This window comes from Sorghum bicolor, chromosome 9 (assembly GCF_000003195.3).
Source record: "Sorghum bicolor cultivar BTx623 chromosome 9, Sorghum_bicolor_NCBIv3, whole genome shotgun sequence".
NCBI lineage: Eukaryota > Viridiplantae > Streptophyta > Magnoliopsida > Poales > Poaceae > Sorghum > Sorghum bicolor.
In genome coordinates this window covers 5,307,712-5,325,747 of record NC_012878.2, presented here as the reverse complement: position 1 = coordinate 5,325,747, position 18,036 = coordinate 5,307,712, and the positions used below count along the sequence as shown (strand labels likewise).

At 43.1% G+C, this 18,036-nt stretch overlaps 2 protein-coding genes across 3 annotated transcripts; one reads left to right on the top strand and one right to left on the bottom strand.

The window, feature by feature from the left end:
- Positions 1,388–4,799, top strand: LOC8076017 (pyrophosphate-energized vacuolar membrane proton pump 1). The gene is made up of 3 exons (XM_002440596.2): positions 1,388–2,339; positions 2,771–4,039; positions 4,122–4,799. The coding sequence occupies exons 1-3, from the start codon at positions 1,497–1,499 to the stop codon at positions 4,326–4,328; spliced, it is 2,319 nt and encodes a 772-aa protein (XP_002440641.1). The 5' UTR covers positions 1,388–1,496; the 3' UTR covers positions 4,329–4,799.
- On the bottom strand, positions 5,516–17,460 carry LOC8071188 (serine/threonine-protein phosphatase 4 regulatory subunit 3). Of its 2 annotated transcripts, XM_021447010.1 has the most exons (24): positions 17,077–17,397; positions 15,750–15,830; positions 14,702–14,801; positions 14,532–14,616; positions 14,397–14,446; positions 13,506–13,561; positions 13,041–13,100; positions 11,799–11,898; positions 11,649–11,726; positions 11,445–11,509; positions 11,297–11,365; positions 11,117–11,194; positions 10,938–11,033; positions 9,869–9,939; positions 9,063–9,140; positions 8,860–8,968; positions 8,127–8,219; positions 7,629–7,843; positions 7,398–7,509; positions 7,021–7,152; positions 6,798–6,935; positions 6,424–6,533; positions 6,248–6,307; positions 5,516–5,993 (listed from the first exon to the last, which is right to left on the bottom strand). In XM_021447010.1, the coding sequence occupies exons 1-24, from the start codon at positions 17,194–17,196 to the stop codon at positions 5,882–5,884; spliced, it is 2,268 nt and encodes a 755-aa protein (XP_021302685.1). In that variant the 5' UTR covers positions 17,197–17,397; the 3' UTR covers positions 5,516–5,881. The 2 variants fall into 2 exon arrangements, 1 of the variants encoding a protein (XP_021302685.1); XR_002447280.1 differs by lacking the exon at positions 5,516–5,993 and having other exon boundaries at positions 6,255–6,307; positions 6,838–6,935; positions 17,077–17,460.

Here is an 18,036-nt window from a genome sequence, read left to right as displayed (position 1 = left end):
ATTCTTTTTTCGAATCACTTTAGAGATGAAAACACCCATGCATACACATATATTCATCTCTATATAGGTGCATCATTATCGGCTGACACATCGCCTACCATAAAAGAACAATGCTAATAAATACGGAAATAAATCTAGAAAAATAAAAGCACCTGCGTCAAAAAACTTAACTAGTTGAGCTACCAGATTGCAATGCTATCCTATTAATAGGAATTACAAGAATGATTATAATGATTTGTTAGCTAGACCCAGTGTTATCCTATACACTAAGCCGTAAAATAGTTGGTCATTTGCTATGTAGTCATTATTCGACCTAACCGAACACTTAAACAGGCAAAAGGGATGTCTAAACGGGATAAATGGTTTATTAAATGGAAGTGGTGTATCACTGTACATGTAGTGTTTTAGCGGTGTGTAAACGAGCTACATGACCGTTTAGGTGAACCATAGCTAGACGACATGTCATGTAGAACTCTCTAGTATTCGAAAACGGATGCCTATAAAGAAGGTAGTCCACGGAACTTCTGTGACCTGTAAAAAATGTGAATGCATACATAAGGATAGCTACAATGAGCTGTCTAGGAGAAAAACACTAGAGAGGAAAGTAGGTGAGACTCCTGTCGTATTTGATGCTTTTCTCTGAGTACCCGCCTTTTAAACTATAGCTTCATCCGAAGCCGTCCACGTGTTATGCATGAGACAATTATTGTTCATGCATCCATCAGGTGTGGTAACTTGACACGAAAAATATCTTAACAATGTTTATTTAGGGATCCATTCTGTTTCCCTCTTTGTTTTGGTGAATGATGAGTAGCAGAGATTATTAGAGAAGGTTTAATTTAGTGCCTAAAAGCTTTGAGGTCTTGAAGATGAGACATCATCTCTTGCCGTCCTAAGGCTTATCGAAACACCTCACCTTCATGAACCACATATAGATAGGTTCCAACTTGTACATACTCACCGTAGAGAAATCTAGACCAAGTATCTCGCAGGCACGTTAGGCTACTTTTTCTCCAGAAAAGCATGAGGCAGTGACAAAATTAGTTGCATAAGCAACAAATTTGTGAACTCACCGTGAAAGCATCCACCGTACGTACAGTCCCTACTGAGTACTGTTACTCTGTCTGCAACAAACGGTCGCCTTGAAACGTTGCCACTCGGTGGTCACACTACGCAAGGATGCAAGCATGACTGGTTATTTCATTTAAGCCCTTGAAAATGTAGGATATTATCATGCTCAGTAGTTGCTCACCTTCACAATCTCTCATAAGAGGGACCAATTTGTGATACACGTTGAAACCAAGGTGTGCGGCTGTAAATTGTTATACAACCGTTCCGTTTCCCTTCCTTTTTAAACCCCCTGTTGGGTCATCAGTCATCACCACTCTTCACAACATCTTCTTCCCCACAAGAACTCATTCCATCGGAGCTCAACTCAAAGAGAGCAAAAAAAAGCTTTGGTGAGCTTGAGGGCGTAAGTGTGCACGCGCGCAGCCATGGCTGTCCTCGGCACCGCGGCGGTTGAGGCGCTCATCCCGGTGGCGGCGTTGATTGGCATCGCTTTCGCGATGCTGCAGTGGTACGTGGTGGCCAGAGTCCCCGTGCCTTCGCACGCCGGTGAGGACGACGGCGACGGTGGCGGAGGCGGCAGTAAGCAGCACGGCCACGGCGTGCGGGGCACGGAGGAGGACGAGGAGGAGGACGGCATGGACTACCTGCTCGTGGAGGCCCGGTGCGCCGAGATCCAGCGCGCCATCTCCATCGGCGCCACGTCGTTCCTGCTCACCGAGTACAAGTACCTGGCCGCGTTCACGGCGGCGTTCGCGGCGGTGATCTTCGTGTTCCTGGGGTCGGCGGGGCGGTTCAGCGCGCGGCCGTCGCCGTGCGCGTACGACGCGTCGAGGGAGTGCCGTCCGGCGCTGGCGAACGCGGCGTTCAGCGCGGTGGCGTTCCTGCTGGGCGCCGCCACGTCCGTGCTGTCGGGCTACCTGGGCATGCGCGTGGCGACGTTCGCCAACGCGCGCACGGCGCTGGAGGCCCGCCACGGCGTGGGGCGCGCCTTCGCCGCCGCGTTCCGCTCCGGCGCCGCCATGGGCTTCCTCCTCGCCTCCAGCGCGCTCCTCGTGCTCTACGCCGCCGTCAACCTCTTCGGCCTCTACTACGGCGACGACTGGGGCGGCCTCTACGAGTCCATCACGGGGTACGGCCTCGGCGGCTCCTCCGTCGCCCTGTTCGGCCGCGTCGGCGGCGGCATCTACACCAAGGCCGCTGACGTCGGCGCCGACCTCGTCGGCAAGGTCGAGCGCAACATCCCCGAGGACGACCCTCGCAACCCCGCGGTACGCTACGCACGTCACTGTCACGCTCTCTGCATGCAACGTCGTCGTCCTGCTGGCTGTGCCTGTTGCTTTACTTGCTTTGCTTCATCATGTCCTACACGTATCTCAAAGCAAAATCGATCACCGTTGCATGCACCGACTACTCGTGTTTCTTTTCGGCTAGAGATAATTATTATACTAGTATTGCTACTTTCTCTTCTAGCCGTATCTTTTCTGTCAGCTAACAATATTTTTCTGTTAAAATAAATCAGCGAACAGAGCTATGACTTTTTAGAGAAACAAACAGGCTCATATGACGTTAGTTATAGATGAGGGTCGGTGTGTTTGGACATGCTTTTTCGTACACGTAGTACGTGTGAGCAGCGTGGTCGTCGTCGTCCACAATGTACGTGATGCCGTGCCGTAAGTGTGTGATGATGAGAATTTTGCAGGTGATCGCCGACAACGTGGGGGACAACGTCGGCGACATCGCCGGGATGGGGTCGGACCTGTTCGGGTCGTACGCGGAGTCGTCGTGCGCGGCGCTCTTCGTGGCCTCCATCTCCTCCTTCGGGGCGGAGCACAACCTGACGGCGATGATGTACCCGCTGCTCATCAGCGCCATGGGCCTGCTCGTGTGCGCGATCACCACGGTCGTCGCCACCGACGTCGCCGAGGTGAGAGAGTCCGACGAGGTCGGGCCGGCGCTCAAGCGCCAGATCCTCATCTCCACCGTGCTCATGACCGCCGGCATCGCCGCCGTCACCTTCCTCGCCCTGCCGCCCAGCTTCACCCTCTTCGACTTCGGCAACGACAAGCACGTCAAGAACTGGCACCTGTTCATCTGCGTGTCGGCCGGTCTCTGGGCCGGGCTGGTGATCGGCTACGTCACCGAGTACTTCACCAGCAACGCCTACGGCCCCGTGCAGGCGGTGGCGCGGTCGTGCAGGACGGGCGCGGCGACGAACGTCATCTTCGGCCTGGCGGTCGGGTACAAGTCGGTGATCGTGCCCATCCTGGCCATCGCGGCGGCGATCTACGCCGGCTTCCGGCTGGCGGCCATGTACGGCATCGCGCTGGCGGCGCTGGGGATGCTGAGCACCATCGCCACGGGTCTGGCCATCGACGCCTACGGTCCCATCAGCGACAACGCCGGCGGGATCGCGGAGATGGCCGGGATGCCGCGCCGTGTCCGGGAGCGCACCGACGCGCTGGACGCCGCGGGGAACACCACGGCCGCCATCGGCAAAGGGTTCGCCATCGGGTCCGCCGCGCTGGTGTCGCTGGCGCTGTTCGGCGCGTACGTGAGCAGGGCCGGGATCACGGCGGTGGACGTGCTGAGCGCGCGCGTGTTCGTGGGGCTCCTCGTCGGCGCCATGCTCCCGTACTGGTTCTCGGCCATGACGATGCGGAGCGTGGGGAGCGCCGCGCTGCGGATGGTGGAGGAGGTGCGCAGGCAGTTCGAGGTGATCCCGGGGCTCGCCGAGGGCCTCGCCGTGCCGGACTACGCCACCTGCGTCAGGATCTCCACCGACGCCTCGCTCAAGAAGATGATGGCGCCCGGCGCGCTCGTCATGCTCAGCCCGCTCGTCGCCGGCACGCTGTTCGGGGTCGAGACGCTCGCGGGGCTCCTCGCCGGCGCGCTCGTCTCCGGCGTCCAGGTCGCCATCTCTGCCTCCAACAGCGGCGGTGCATGGGACAACGCCAAGAAGTACATCGAGGTCTTATATATATATATCCCTCTCATCAGTGCCAAGAACTCCATTGATTGGAGTGACCAAGCAATCATTGTCTCTCCTGCAGGCCGGCATGTCGGAGGAGGCGAGGTCGCTGGGGCCGAAGGGATCGGAGGCGCACAAGGCGGCGGTGATCGGAGACACCATCGGAGACCCGCTAAAGGACACCTCAGGACCGTCGCTGAACATCCTCATCAAGCTCATGGCCGTGGAGTCGCTCGTCTTCGCGCCCTTCTTCGCCGCGCACGGCGGCATCATCTTCGACCACCTCTGAATCATCTGATCAACGCATGCTCTGCTGCTGCCCGTTCCATGGCAAATTAAGGGTCGTCGCGGCGAGCCGCCTCTTGAACTTGCATTGCGGTGACCAGTCAGTAAGAAATAATCTCTCGTCGTGTATGTAGCTTTGCCGTGCCGGCTCTCTTGAACTTGCATTGCGGTGATCAGTCGGTGAGAATAATCGTCGTCGTCGTGAGTGTAGCTTGCAACAATGTAGTAACAAAGTAATGGTGTCGATCGGTGCCTAGTTCCAGTGAGGCAGTGATGCCGCCAGACCACCAGAGTTGGAGGCTTATTCATGTATGGCCCTCTTATCTTACCCTTGAATTATGGTCGGTATGCTGTGAAGCGAACACTGTCGCTAGTATGCTGATCTGCTGCCTGCTAGATAAGTGACAGGACTAACCTGAGACTGGTTCCTAAAGGAATTCCAGCATTTTCGCCATGGAACATTTCAATTCCTACAGCCTGTTCGCTGTTCGTATGTGGTCGGGTTCAACTCAATCCACATGTGCTGGTGTGATCGATGTAGAATTTAGTTCAAGTTTAACTTCAATCCACCCGAAAATTGAGGTGAATCCGACAACATCCAAAAAAGGCCTACAAGATTTGGAGAAAACTTTAGTTTTCTAAATATGACCTTAACCTGCTCACAAAAGATAGAATAACACAACACTGAAAATTGCCATCCGTCAATCATCAGACTTTTTTTTTTCTAGAACACAACTTCACATGTAAGAGAGACTTCAAGGTGAACACACACAAGCAAGAAGGTCCAACGGCGAGATGCCTGGACCCGCACAGCGCACCCCAGACAAGCTTAAAGGACTAAGTACATGACTGAACTAACAAATGCGACTACGGGTAAACCACCCAAGGGCCAAGGCTAAGCAGCCATCGAGGCTAAGAACACCGCGACAGCCGAAAACCCGGCATGAAGCCACCGGTCTCCCTCCTGGAGGACCTCCCTGGCGACCAAAGGCACCGATGAGTAGACACCGGAGAAGACACGGGAGTTGCGCTCCTTCCAGAGGCGTAATGGATTTCCTGCTTTCTCTTTGTTTCGGGTTTTTCGTTCTTGGCTTGCAGCCTTGTTGGGCAACCCTTGGTTACCCAGTCTGTTCTTGATTTGGATTCGGTGTTCTTTACTTCCTCTTAATGAAATACGTGCTATAGTGCACGTTCGCGAAAAAAAAGGTGTATTAGAGTCCAGCCAAACAATATTGACGAATCAACAAATCACAGTTCTATGAGATTACAATGCTACTGACGCCAAACTAACCTGTGTCCTTCCACTTCTACAAGAGTAACAGCTTAGCTAGCTAATGGTCCCAGAGGAAACAGTTTCGAGCAGGGGCGTGCAGTTTTTGCCCATATGGCCTGTTATAGTCTTGCTACGCTGATTCAATAGAACAAGGATGAGCTTTCCTTCTATAATGCTGCACAAAAAGGAGTTCATACTTCATACTCAACTTCCAATTCTTCTCTCTTTCTGGGGTATGTTGTTGATTCTAAGAGCCTCGGTTTCCATCCCCTTCGCCACTGCCTTCAGAACTTTTCGTGCTTCTTAGATGGCGAGGCTAGCTTTTTGTGAGGTGAATGTCTGCCATCATCTGGATTGTTCCCCACCACTTGGGCCTCATCAGCATTAACAGGCTTTCTGGGAGGTGGATCGAATATTTATCATCAACATCACAATCCGCAAGCCCAACAGATTCATGCCAGAAGAAATAACAAAATATCAGTGAGATACAAGATACAGAGTATGGTACAAAGTTCAGAAAATACAGATAGTGCAGTGAAAACGACACTCGGCAAATTATCATCAATCTAAATAGCAAAAACTAGCAAATAAATGTTAGATATAAAGTGAACTGGACATCCATCCAATGCACTTGCAGAAGATTGAGATACCTTGCAGGGATAGATTGCTCCTGCGAATGCATTGTTGGTGTAGAAGAATCTACTCTGTCACTAAAAGGGAAAAGAAAAGGAATTTCATGTTGGTTAAGTAAACAATGGAATCCCAAACTTCATTGGGCCCACCAACATAAAATAGGCAGCAGACAAGGAAAATGAAACAAACAAACCTGTCCTTACTAAAATAACCTTCCTGTTCCTTATCAGCACCTCTTTCGTCTGCTTTCTTTCTCATGACAGCCACACCAGTACTTTGCTTTATTTCTGCACTCTCCACAATCTAACAAGAACACAGGCCAACCGATCATTGCCTGACTCTATAGTAGTACATAGCACCCTAAGCCACAATTAAATATGAATGATTTCATTTAGCTAAGTACAGAAGTACAGTTATCCTTCAAATAGCTAAATGTTCATAAGGTTGATTGATAATGACAATGTGATATATTCGAGTTTCATTTATCAAGCATACTAGTATACTACCTTTGTTCGGCAAAAGTTGTTGATGCATACAAGCAAAATAAGGAGCAAATAAGTTACTTGCCTTTTCTGGAGCATCGGATTTTATTGACATGAGGAGGTACCTAAGTTTGAAGGCCTGAATACTCTGCAATCGTTCAAACCTCACAAGTTGGCCCCAAAAAGACTCAGCAACATATTCAATAAGGGGTTCAATATTTTGCTGTACACAAAAAACATCAAATAACAATTATGACATAGCATGCTGAATCGTGATTTGCAAATAAGCAAACAGCTCCAGCACATACCTTTCTTATGTACTCCAACAGTTCAAGGACCACAGATTGTAGCATGTTGTCTCTATCGCCATTTTCATCAAATGCCTTAATAACTGGCTTCAACAAGTTCAGCTTGATAACACGGTCAACAAGAAAGTCATCCTACAGAACACAGACAATTTTGTCAACTCAAGAACAAACCTGAGACGGAATGGTAAATTTTAATAACATGGCAATTAAAATATGCTTGCTGGTCCCAAAAAATGTGATCAAGGACCAATCAGCTTAATAGTGCAACTGAAGAACAAAGTCTTTTATTTTGAATTTTGATTATTCCTGTCATAATGCAAAATGAACCTTCAATGCTGCAACATGACCCACTTCATGGAACAAAGTAAATTTCTTACGTTTTTGCCAATTATAGTCCGAATGAATCGGACAGCTGCCACAACCAAAACCTTCTCTGTCCGATGGGCTAAAGTAAGAACTTTCTCCATTGCATTGGTTGCAAAAAATATCCTGCAACATCAAGAGCTTTGTTTTAGCAAAGAAACAAAAAAAAATGGTAACACAGAAAAGCGATAGCACAACTGAATGAGAAAACAGGGAAAAAGAGAAGCTTTTGGATAGAGGATTACTTCATCCTGTTTGTATGATGATGTGCACAGAAGGATAAAAGCTCACAAATTTTCAACAATGTTTCAGGCTTAGCAGAATGCAGTTCAACCATTGTGCGAACACCCACTGAACCTGGCATTGATCTGGCAATGCTCTTTGGAGCGCAGGACGAAGCTATTACGTCAATCAATTTTTGAATATGCTTGTCAAAGAAAACCTTAAGAACAACATCTTGCTGCAACAGAAGAAAAAGGAGACCTTCACACCAATGCAATCTCATTGAATACCAGCAATCCAAACTTCAATATTTGAATTTATCATAAAGCTACTCATATGCATCCAAAATCAAATCAAAATAAGGATAGAAAACTAGCAATAATATGGCAAATACACTATTTTCCTATTCTAAAATTAGTTTCACTATCCTATAGGTTCCTAACACTCTTAATCCAAAAAGACTTACTATCCGGTCATCAAAGTGACAGAAGAAGTAAATCATATTTGATAATGCATCTTACATGATGTGTAGTTGTATTGGAAGAACCCAACAGTATCTCTAGACAAGACTGATAGAGCATTTCCTCCGCAGAGTCAATTAACATCCCTTGAACCTGAATTTGAGAAAACCATAAATATATATTGCTAGATGAGGCAGTGATGATAGATATCCATGTAATTTAATCAGAATGACAAATGCTCAATGCTACTAAACATTATTTGAGAACAGTAAGCAATGCCTGCAGTAGAAAAAAAAAAACTCAGCCATCGGTTACTTAAGTTGATAGTTCAACTACCAAGGCACATAACAAAAGGAACATAAAGTTTATAAGGTTCTATTCATGGCTACCAATTAAAGAAACCATTGCATGAGTCTATCGTAATTTGAAGCAGATGTACATCACAGTGCGGACTGTCAAATCATGCAGTTATTGGCAATGGCTACAACAAACATCAATAGAAGAAGAATTCCCATAAAGTTGAAGGACAAAAGGAGAAGGGGGCAAGCAATTCATGCTCAAGCTCAACAGGGACCAACAAAAGCTCAGACAGCAAAACGTAGTGACCAAAGGATAGAATATCTATACAGTGCAATTCTCCTAAAAGAAAGTACAACTCTACAGAAGAAGTGTTCGAGAAAACAAGAAGAAATACACATAGGAATAGATGGTTCTAGAAATACAATTCGCTACTTGGACTAAAAGCAGATATGAATGTTGTACAATTACTTCAAAATAAAGAGTGCAAACTTACCAGAAACTCAAGAAGAGAATTGCCTTCTAGGTAGTTCTCTTCATGATTGGCAATAAATGTTCTAACTAAGTTAGGATGCAGATTGACAAAATACACAAGTATGTTTGCCCTGCATTTCCCAAACAAGTAGTGCAATCAGAGGGAGAAAAAAAGAATAGGTTTAAACAAATAGCAAAGAATCCATTGATTGCTCTATAGGTTACCCAGCTGAAAAGAGTTCTTTATCCTGACTCTGTAACACATCAGAAATTATGTTGAGGGCACCTTCATCAATGAGATCCCTAGACAAAAGAGCAAAAAATATGATTAAAGTGATACAAAAAAGTTTGATGGCCATCGATATAAAAATAAATTGTACTTGAATGCTGTGTCATTGGAAAATTGCCTGCATTTTTCAATAGTGCATCAAAGAACATGAGAAACAATACTGACAAGAGGTAAATGAGTTCCCCTAATGAATACAGTATGCTTTTTTTAAGAACAGCAAGAGATTTGCCATAATTTATATTAGAAGAGAAAAAGACAAAAAAGAAAATAAAAGCCAGTTACAGAACGTCAGGACATGTCATTGGAAAATTGTCTGCATTCTGATCCAATCATTTTCAATGGTGCATCAAAGAACATGAGAAATAATACTGGCAAGAGGTAAATGAGTTCCCCTCATGAATACAGTATGTTTTTTTAAGAACAGCAAGAGATTTGACGTATTTTATATTAGAAGAGAAAAAGACAAAAAAGAAAATAAAAGCCAGTTACAGAACGTCAGGACATGTTTATGGTTATGAATACAATATGAAGTATCCTAATTATTTTTTTGAGAAAAAAAAGTATCCTAATTAAACTTCTAACATAAAATGGAATGGCTAGTAGACAGTGAGCCTCCTGCATTCATGGCTGAGATAGATGTTTACTGATCCTAGAAATAACTCTTCAGTATTTGATCACGTCAACACGTCAAAATTGCCCATCACAATCATAACTTGCATTCAATTTAAGAGTAAGTACTAACCTAGACAGCTGTGATTGTCCCTGAGGCCCCAAAATTTTGCTGAGAACGCAAAGCTCACGCAAAAACAGGACCTTCAAAGAACAGGATATTGTCAATGTAGACAGCATGACCATTAATAAACAAGATCACAAACACATGACAAATGAGAGGTCATACCAATACAAAAATGACTATTTGTACCCTTCTTTCTCTTCCTCTGCTAGTTTTATTTCAGATAAGTATAAGGTTCCATCCCATATCTTTACAAAAGTTTGGTCTGTACAGTTTCTACTACATATTCAGTAGGGTTCTCACTCATTATTCCTATAAAAAATATTTGTGTAGTGGCTAAAGTGGCAACGGTCGATATGCATCCACAGTAGTACAGAATTACTACATTTAATGTCTATGTAACTCATACACCAAATGTAACACCGCACTTGAACTGATTTGAGGTATGACTCAACTCAGTTTTGTAACACCGCACTTGACATGCCAACTGGTGACATGTCACTGGCTACTCCATGCAACCTGTATTTTGTGCAGAACCTATGAACAGCTAGTATGACTGTTACACCTGAGAACTGAGTACAAGAAGCAGATAGGCATCATGACAAAATAGGTCCTGGTGTGACAGGTTTTATCTGTTAAGCTTATTAACTGATAGGCTAGGGAGCTAACTATCTCTTCACAATTTTGTTGCAGGCAAGCAGGGGCGGGAGCCCAGTTTCGCCTCAACTGAGTTCCACCCCTGGTAGTACACATGGAGTTAACATTGCAAAAGTTCAATGTAAAATTCATCCTAGCTGTCAAGAAACAAACGAGAAAATCACATCATGTACTAACAAGTAACAGCACCACAAGACAAGTAGTCAATCATGCATGCTAACAATTTGCAATAAGAAATTTTTTTCCCTTTTGCAGCAACATAATATGGAACAGATATTTCTTCTGAGAAAATCATTGTTAATTCATAATACGATAAATCAATAATTATTATGTCTAACAAATATAACATAAGATTTTCGTAAAGAAGGTAATGTCTCAATACGGAAAATGAAAAGGCAGTAGAACACAATACTAGTCTCACCAGTTTGCTTTTTGATTCAGCAGAGGTATTCGAAGATGTTATCCTTGCAATCAGATCTTGGATAAAAGAAGCATCGTCCTTTAGTACAGAAACAACCTACAGACAGATTATATAATTGAATTGGCAAAAGAAAATTTTGATTTGAAGCATGTGAAAACATGAAGTGTTGAAACACTAACAAAAAGCTTGTTCCCCTCAATAATTGAGTTCAGGCTTGACATGGTAGGACCATCCAGTGCATTCAGTAATATAGCATCCTGCCAGTACCAAGCATTCCAATTTGAAATGGTTGAGCACAAAAGATAGCTAGAAGATAAATAAACTCCAAGTAGGGAGGGGCAAAGTGGGGTATGGCTGACCTTTATATAACCTATTATGTATGTTTGACGAATCTTTGAGGCCACAGAAACATTTCCAATGTGTATGGCCTATGTGAAAAAAAAGTTCACACAAATAAGAAATATATCTCAATCAGGCTCGGGCTAATATGCATAAGAACTCCATTACCTCATTGAGGGCTTGATTCTGCACGAATTCACGATGACTCTGCACATTGGGAACCTCTGGATCATCTGCTCACACAAGAGAGCATTATAAAGAACAATGCATGCAAATTCATAGGTATGTGCGTAAAAGTTTCAATTAAAATGGACACAGCACAAATTTCTTAAAACTGCTGAGGTGGAGCACAATGAGTAGTACAGTGCTTACACTCAAGGGCCCGAATTATGTCAAGGATAAAATCATCAGAGAAAATCTTGTGAAATATTGCAAGATTGTTCAATGATACTGCAAAAGAATAAATAATGTGAGCTGCATTCTAAAATAACCTTTGGTCATGTTTAACAGGTTTTTACATACTGATTCCCTTGACTAGTCTGAAGATCATGTGGAGATCATCCATGTTTCTTGAACCTTCGCACATTCTGAAAAGGTCCACTAGCTTGGGGAAAAAATCATCCTGCTACATATGACAAATATAAAAATTAAAAAGGTTCAAAAAACACCAAGGCATGCATACAAAAAAATATATCACTAATCTAAATTTCAAACTTCAAGCTATCTATCGTGAATAGTTCAAACAATGAGGCTAATATATTCAAGCAATTTCAGCCTTGGCCTGTGGAGATGTAATAAACAAAGGTGCTTCATTGTGTGCATCAGCTGATGCAGAGGATGCAATTTATTTGTTCCATTATCCAAACAATTATCAATTGTTCAAGGAAACCTGGCCAGAACAAAATACAATAGCACTCCATTCCAAATTATAAGTCATTCTAACTTTCTTGGAGAGCCAAAGCATCTCAAATTTGACCAAAATTATAGATAAAATTACAAAGATTTATGACATCAAATGGGTAATACTATGAAAATAATTAATGAAGAATCTACTTATTTGGTATCATAAATGCTATTATTTCATTATGTAAATTTGGTCAAACTTGAGACGCTTTGACTCTCCAAGAATGTTAGAATGGCTTATAATTTGGGATGGAGGGAGTATAACAATCCAGTGACTTGTCCTGATAAGCTGCAATGTGCTGAAGTAATTTCATATTCTCATATAACAATTAGTACCTTTGTAATTTCGTTACTATGGTAATGAAATTCGGTTTACCGGTGTGAAAAAAAATATAACAATTAGTACCTATATTTGAGAAAGAGGTAAAGTACTCCATAGAAGACTGCTACTCCCTCCACCCAAAACAAAGAGTGACCACAATTCCATGCTATGAAGTTTAACATGAAAAACAGCCCTTCAATGCAAAACAATTTCAGGATTACATTAGTTCAGATCATAATTAAACCATCCTCTACATGGTTATTACACGACGGACACAAGACTAACACTTGATAAGTTGGTAATTCACACTTCTAAAACAAGAAGTGTCATTTTACTACAAAATTTACTGGCCAACCTCATATTTGTGCAATATACACAGCCATGTTGCACGCCATATAATGACACTTACCACAATCTGCTATCAAAATACTCTCTTCTATGTTTTGCCATATGCCATTTGAGATGTGTCAGTTATCCACAGGAGCATAAACATTCTTAATGGAACACCATGCCACCATAAAAATAAATTCATAACTTACATTTTGGGATATTAACTCTGCAACGCGCGTCCCATCCTTCGTTCCCCACTCCAATACAGTCTGCGCATTTAGTTCACAACATTTCAACAATCAATACATAATGTAAAATGTATTATGATTCATAATTACACGATGGTTCAGGCATATAAACCATATATTACTCGTGAAATTATATGTAGACATCCATTTTCCAAAGTTTGCGGACCATGTTTTGGAGCCCATGCTTTAGACCATGTTCAAGTGAAATATAAAGCCCTTGTCACCCAACTACCGTACCAAGTTAGCAACCCAAACGATATATCGATATTCAGCATCATGAAGACATTAGGAATGTTTTTTGAAGCTTGCTCTAAAATTCTTGGGAATTGTTTATTTCAACTAAATAACACTAGTTCCCTGCCAAAACATGCACAAAATAAGAAAAAGATTATATGAATCCATAGGAAAATAACAATGATCTCACACCTTTAAAAGCAAAGGAAGGCTGGACAGCTCAAGAGAAGGAAGATCCTTCAACCCATCTGCAGGTAAAGTGATAATTGATCATGGCATTGCTACAGACCAGTATACACCAGACAATTACAGACTTGTAGAAATAAAGATGAGAATGATATTATGGGCTAGTTTGTGGTTGTGGTCCTGTGCTATGCTGGGGTGTGCTGTGGAACCTGGTTACTTGACAGAAGAGCACTGTTATACATAGAACTCATTTGTAAAACTCATCTACATCCAGATGATCAAAGGGCTCAAATCAATTGAGTGATGTATTACTTAAGACTCAATGGGCCAAACGCACCTTGGTTGTACTGGAGTTATACAAGTGGGTTATACATGAAGTATTTCCCCTTAAGGTAAGGTAATACTAGCAGAATTTTGCTATTACAGATCCAGAAAAAGAATTTTGCTGTTACAGATCCAGAAAAGATACTTCCAACTAACAGCTGGATCCACAGCTGGGAACAAAATGCTTTCGATAAAACCATCACAAAACCAAACAGAGGAATAAGGATTTAAGAGCATTAAGGCATTGGCTGTCAGATAATCAGAATTTCATATTTGAACCTTTGGGCATTGTTCCTGATCACAATCAAACAACTTTGTCAAGGCCATTAAATAAATTAATAAAAACGAACGAAGCAAACAAATATGGATTGTTAAATCACTTTGATCTGAAATTAGTAGCAATGTGCAAGTACATGCAGGGACAGGCAAAAAACAACTAGTTACCGACCTGCCGTACCATGTAACAATGAACCAGTAGAAACATCTAGGGATTCAAATGTTGGACATGGAAAATAAAAAGAGCACACTAGGGCAACAGAAGTAAAAAATACACATTATGTTTAGCAAACTCACAGCCAAGGTCACCAGATTGTAGCTTTTGCTGTAAGTAGATTATGTTCTGCCTGCATAAATAACCATAATGTAAAGACATGTGTAAGCATATAAGGGGGCACAGGGCACAGCAATATTCATTAATCACTGAGTCACCATATATATCCGCATCCTTCAGCTTCTTGAAAGCTCAGCAGTAAATCTAGTGCTTGTTCAGGATCCTTCCATGAGATAATTGTTTCTACCAACAAAAAATGGACATGTGCATTAGTCTATCAGGGCAAGGAAAAAATGTCCACGATTAAAAGAATAGAACACCATCTTACGGTCTTGTTTCCTGTAGATATTATCTGAAGTAATACGGTGAAGTAGTAGCATGTCATTATCCACCTCATCCACGACAGCCAGAGCACTTTCTCTTGACCCCTAGATCAGAAAAAGATTGAAAAGCTAAACCCCCAATAGCAATGAGTAAAAAATTAAGGCACTATATACCAAAAAAATCGGTAATGTGCTATGGCTAGTTGTCATTTGCCAATTGTATTGTACAAAATCATCCCAGGAAATTGCTTCATCTCTTACTATTTTTGCTAGAGTCCTTTTCATTTTTTTTTACTCCGTTGAGTCAAAAATAATTGATGTTTTGGACAAGGTTTCAGTCAAACTTTTGGACCTTTGACTAGCAATATATTTTAATATGTAGCTTCAAAATAAGGTTATATGTGTAGATTTGCCTTGAAAGTACCTTAATAACAATATAAGCCTATAGTACAGATAATCTAATACAAAGAAGTACTCAATTTGGAGATTGTATTGTTGTCCAAAACATCAGTATCAGTATCTGTGACAGAAGGGAATAATAGCTATATAAAGAACTATACGCAAACCAAACCATGTAACAGGGTAATGCCATGAGCAGCATTTCGAAATCAGATCTAAAATATAACAAGAGTCAATGGAGCAAATATAATGGCCCAAAAATTATGCAAGGACAAAAATAATTCCATTGTATTTGGTAAAATTAGAAAATAGGATGATAATCTTTTTCTAAGAAAAATAAAATAGCATGATGACAATCCCATCAAGACCTTAGCAGGATACATATCACTCAAATGGACAATCTAAAACAGAAATGTTCACATCATCACATGATAGTGGAAGCTAAAAATAGGATGATAATCTTTTAGGTTAATTAGAGAGGAAATCGAATCCAGTTACATGTGTAAAGCAATGCTCACATCATCACATGATAGTGGAAGCTAAAAATAGAATATCAACAGAAACTATTTACCAATACTTCAATATGAGACCAAATATTGCAGTTATCATTTTAGAGAATGTTCACAGGAGATGTGAGTCAAGAGTTGACCATACCTCAATATAGTCAATTGTTAAGTGGCCTGTTCCCTGATCATCCCACTGCCCGTCATTGGTTAAACTGTATACTTTGACACGCTGGACATTGTTTTGAAACATCACAAAATGCAGACACAGTAAGTAGACCAACAGTTAAAAAGCATAACATCTTGCGTAAGAGTGACTTTGCAGAAAAAAAATAAAGATAATATACACCTTGTAAGAGAAGGATAACATATATAGCCATCCTAAGTTACTTAGTGCAGGTAAGACATTGCAATTGATGGTTAGTAACTCCTCAGCACTGGCAATATTTGTTTTTTTTTAACGCAACTGGCAATATTTGGTTGACACAAAGTTTAGATGCCACAGGTTCGTTCATACTTGGTAGACACATAACTGAGAATGAACACAAAGTAGCACACTAAGCAATGAATCGATACAATCTTCTCATGGTGGCCAACAGGCTGGTCTGAATTCCCTATTCTACATTGTTTACAAAATATTGCTCTTAATAAACACAAACTAGCAAAAGCTGGCAGTCCAACAACATCAAGTATATCTACATGCAGGATCCAGGATCTTCAATCCCCAGGCATGTTCAATGTCCTCAATCCTCAAAAGGGGCACTAACGAACGCATGGTTTGTTGATACTACCATCAGACATACATTTCCATAGAAGCAACGGGGTTCTGTGAATCATTGCTTCACTGGTCCCTCAATAAATTCGCCGAACTACAAAGCGGAACGGACAAATCCAACCCACACATCTCTTCTGAACTTACATGTGGACAGTAACCAAGAGGCATGGCTCTAGTACTCAGAGTTGCTAGCGATAATCTGCACATGTTGATTATCAGGGAATCACGGTTTCTTCATCAGACTACTAAATCACACAAAACATCCTCCCCAGCCAACAGCTCTGAACCAATTCGTTTCGAAATCATCAACCCACACGCCACCCAGGCACCCACACTTCCCTGAGACCCCGCCCCGAGCATTAACAGCCAACAGCTCTGAAACAATTCGTTCCGAAATCATCAACCCATACGCCACCCAGGCACCCACTCTTCCCGACGACCCCGCCCCGATCGTTAACAGAACACCAAAATTCCCGGTACGGTACCGCAGCAGCAACCGCACGGAGTTCTAGAAGTTTCCGTGTTCTCGAACTGCGCAGCAAAAGGAAGCACAACAGCCACGACGACAGCCCGTCGCACAAAAGCCGCAAAAACGAAGAAAACGCGGCGGAGCAAGCATAGAAACAGCCGCAGGTGTATCATCCACCGCACAGAACTCGCCACGAAAAAGCCTTCCAGAACCTTCCAAGCGGGGAGCGCTCACCTGCATGTTCCCGTGCACCTGCACGCTCTGGTGGTCCGCTGCCTCCGCGCCGCTCCTACCGGCGTCCTCCTTCATCGTGGCCAAGGCCGCGGCCGCCGCCGCGGCCTCCTCCGCCGACATCCTCTCTGGAGCCGAGACGCTGGTTAGAAGCGGGAGAAGGAAGGTGGCGAAACCCTAAGCCTTCACGAGCGAGCGTGCGATCGAGCAAGCGAGGATGCGCGCTCTCTCTCTCGCTCTCGCTCGCTTCGCGGCTTCCCTTGGCGTTCCCTTCTCCCCTGCTTGTCCCCTCGAGCTCTTCTTCCCCCCCTTTCCCGTTGGCGAAAATATTTGGGGAGATGCGGGATGCCAACGGCCAAGACGGAAAACTCGGAAACGTGTGCGCGTACGAGGGATCTCTGCTTCGAGTACCCACGTTATATACACAAGGAAATGGCACGGCCCAATTCCATTGCTCCAACGGTTCAACAACCTTGGCGGTTTGGCGGCCCTTTGGACGCGTGGGTGCTACTCTTTTCAATTTCTGTAATCTTGGAAGTGGCAACGTGGCAAGAGTTCGTGCCTTTACTCTTTTTTTTTCGCCAAAGGGATGTATTGGTGTACAGTGCTATACAATCCCGTGATTTTCTATTAAACTAGAAGAATATCCTGCGCGTTGCTGCGGAAATTTCAAATATTTTTTAAAAAATAAACTATTTATATTTATAGTTATATGAATAAAATTATTTTAAATTAATTTTGTTGAATGATTTGACACATCAATATGAACAGCTAAATGCATATTAGTAGATGAAGAAATGAATATCATAATTACATGTGCTAGTTGGCTATTATTACAAGTTTTACTGGATTGTTGATGTGGATAGCTTGCATGTTGAGAGAAATCTCTAGTGGAGTTTAGCTTTATAAGAGTATAAGATACCTTAAATAAGATTAAAATTACAATACGGAATGACCAAACTC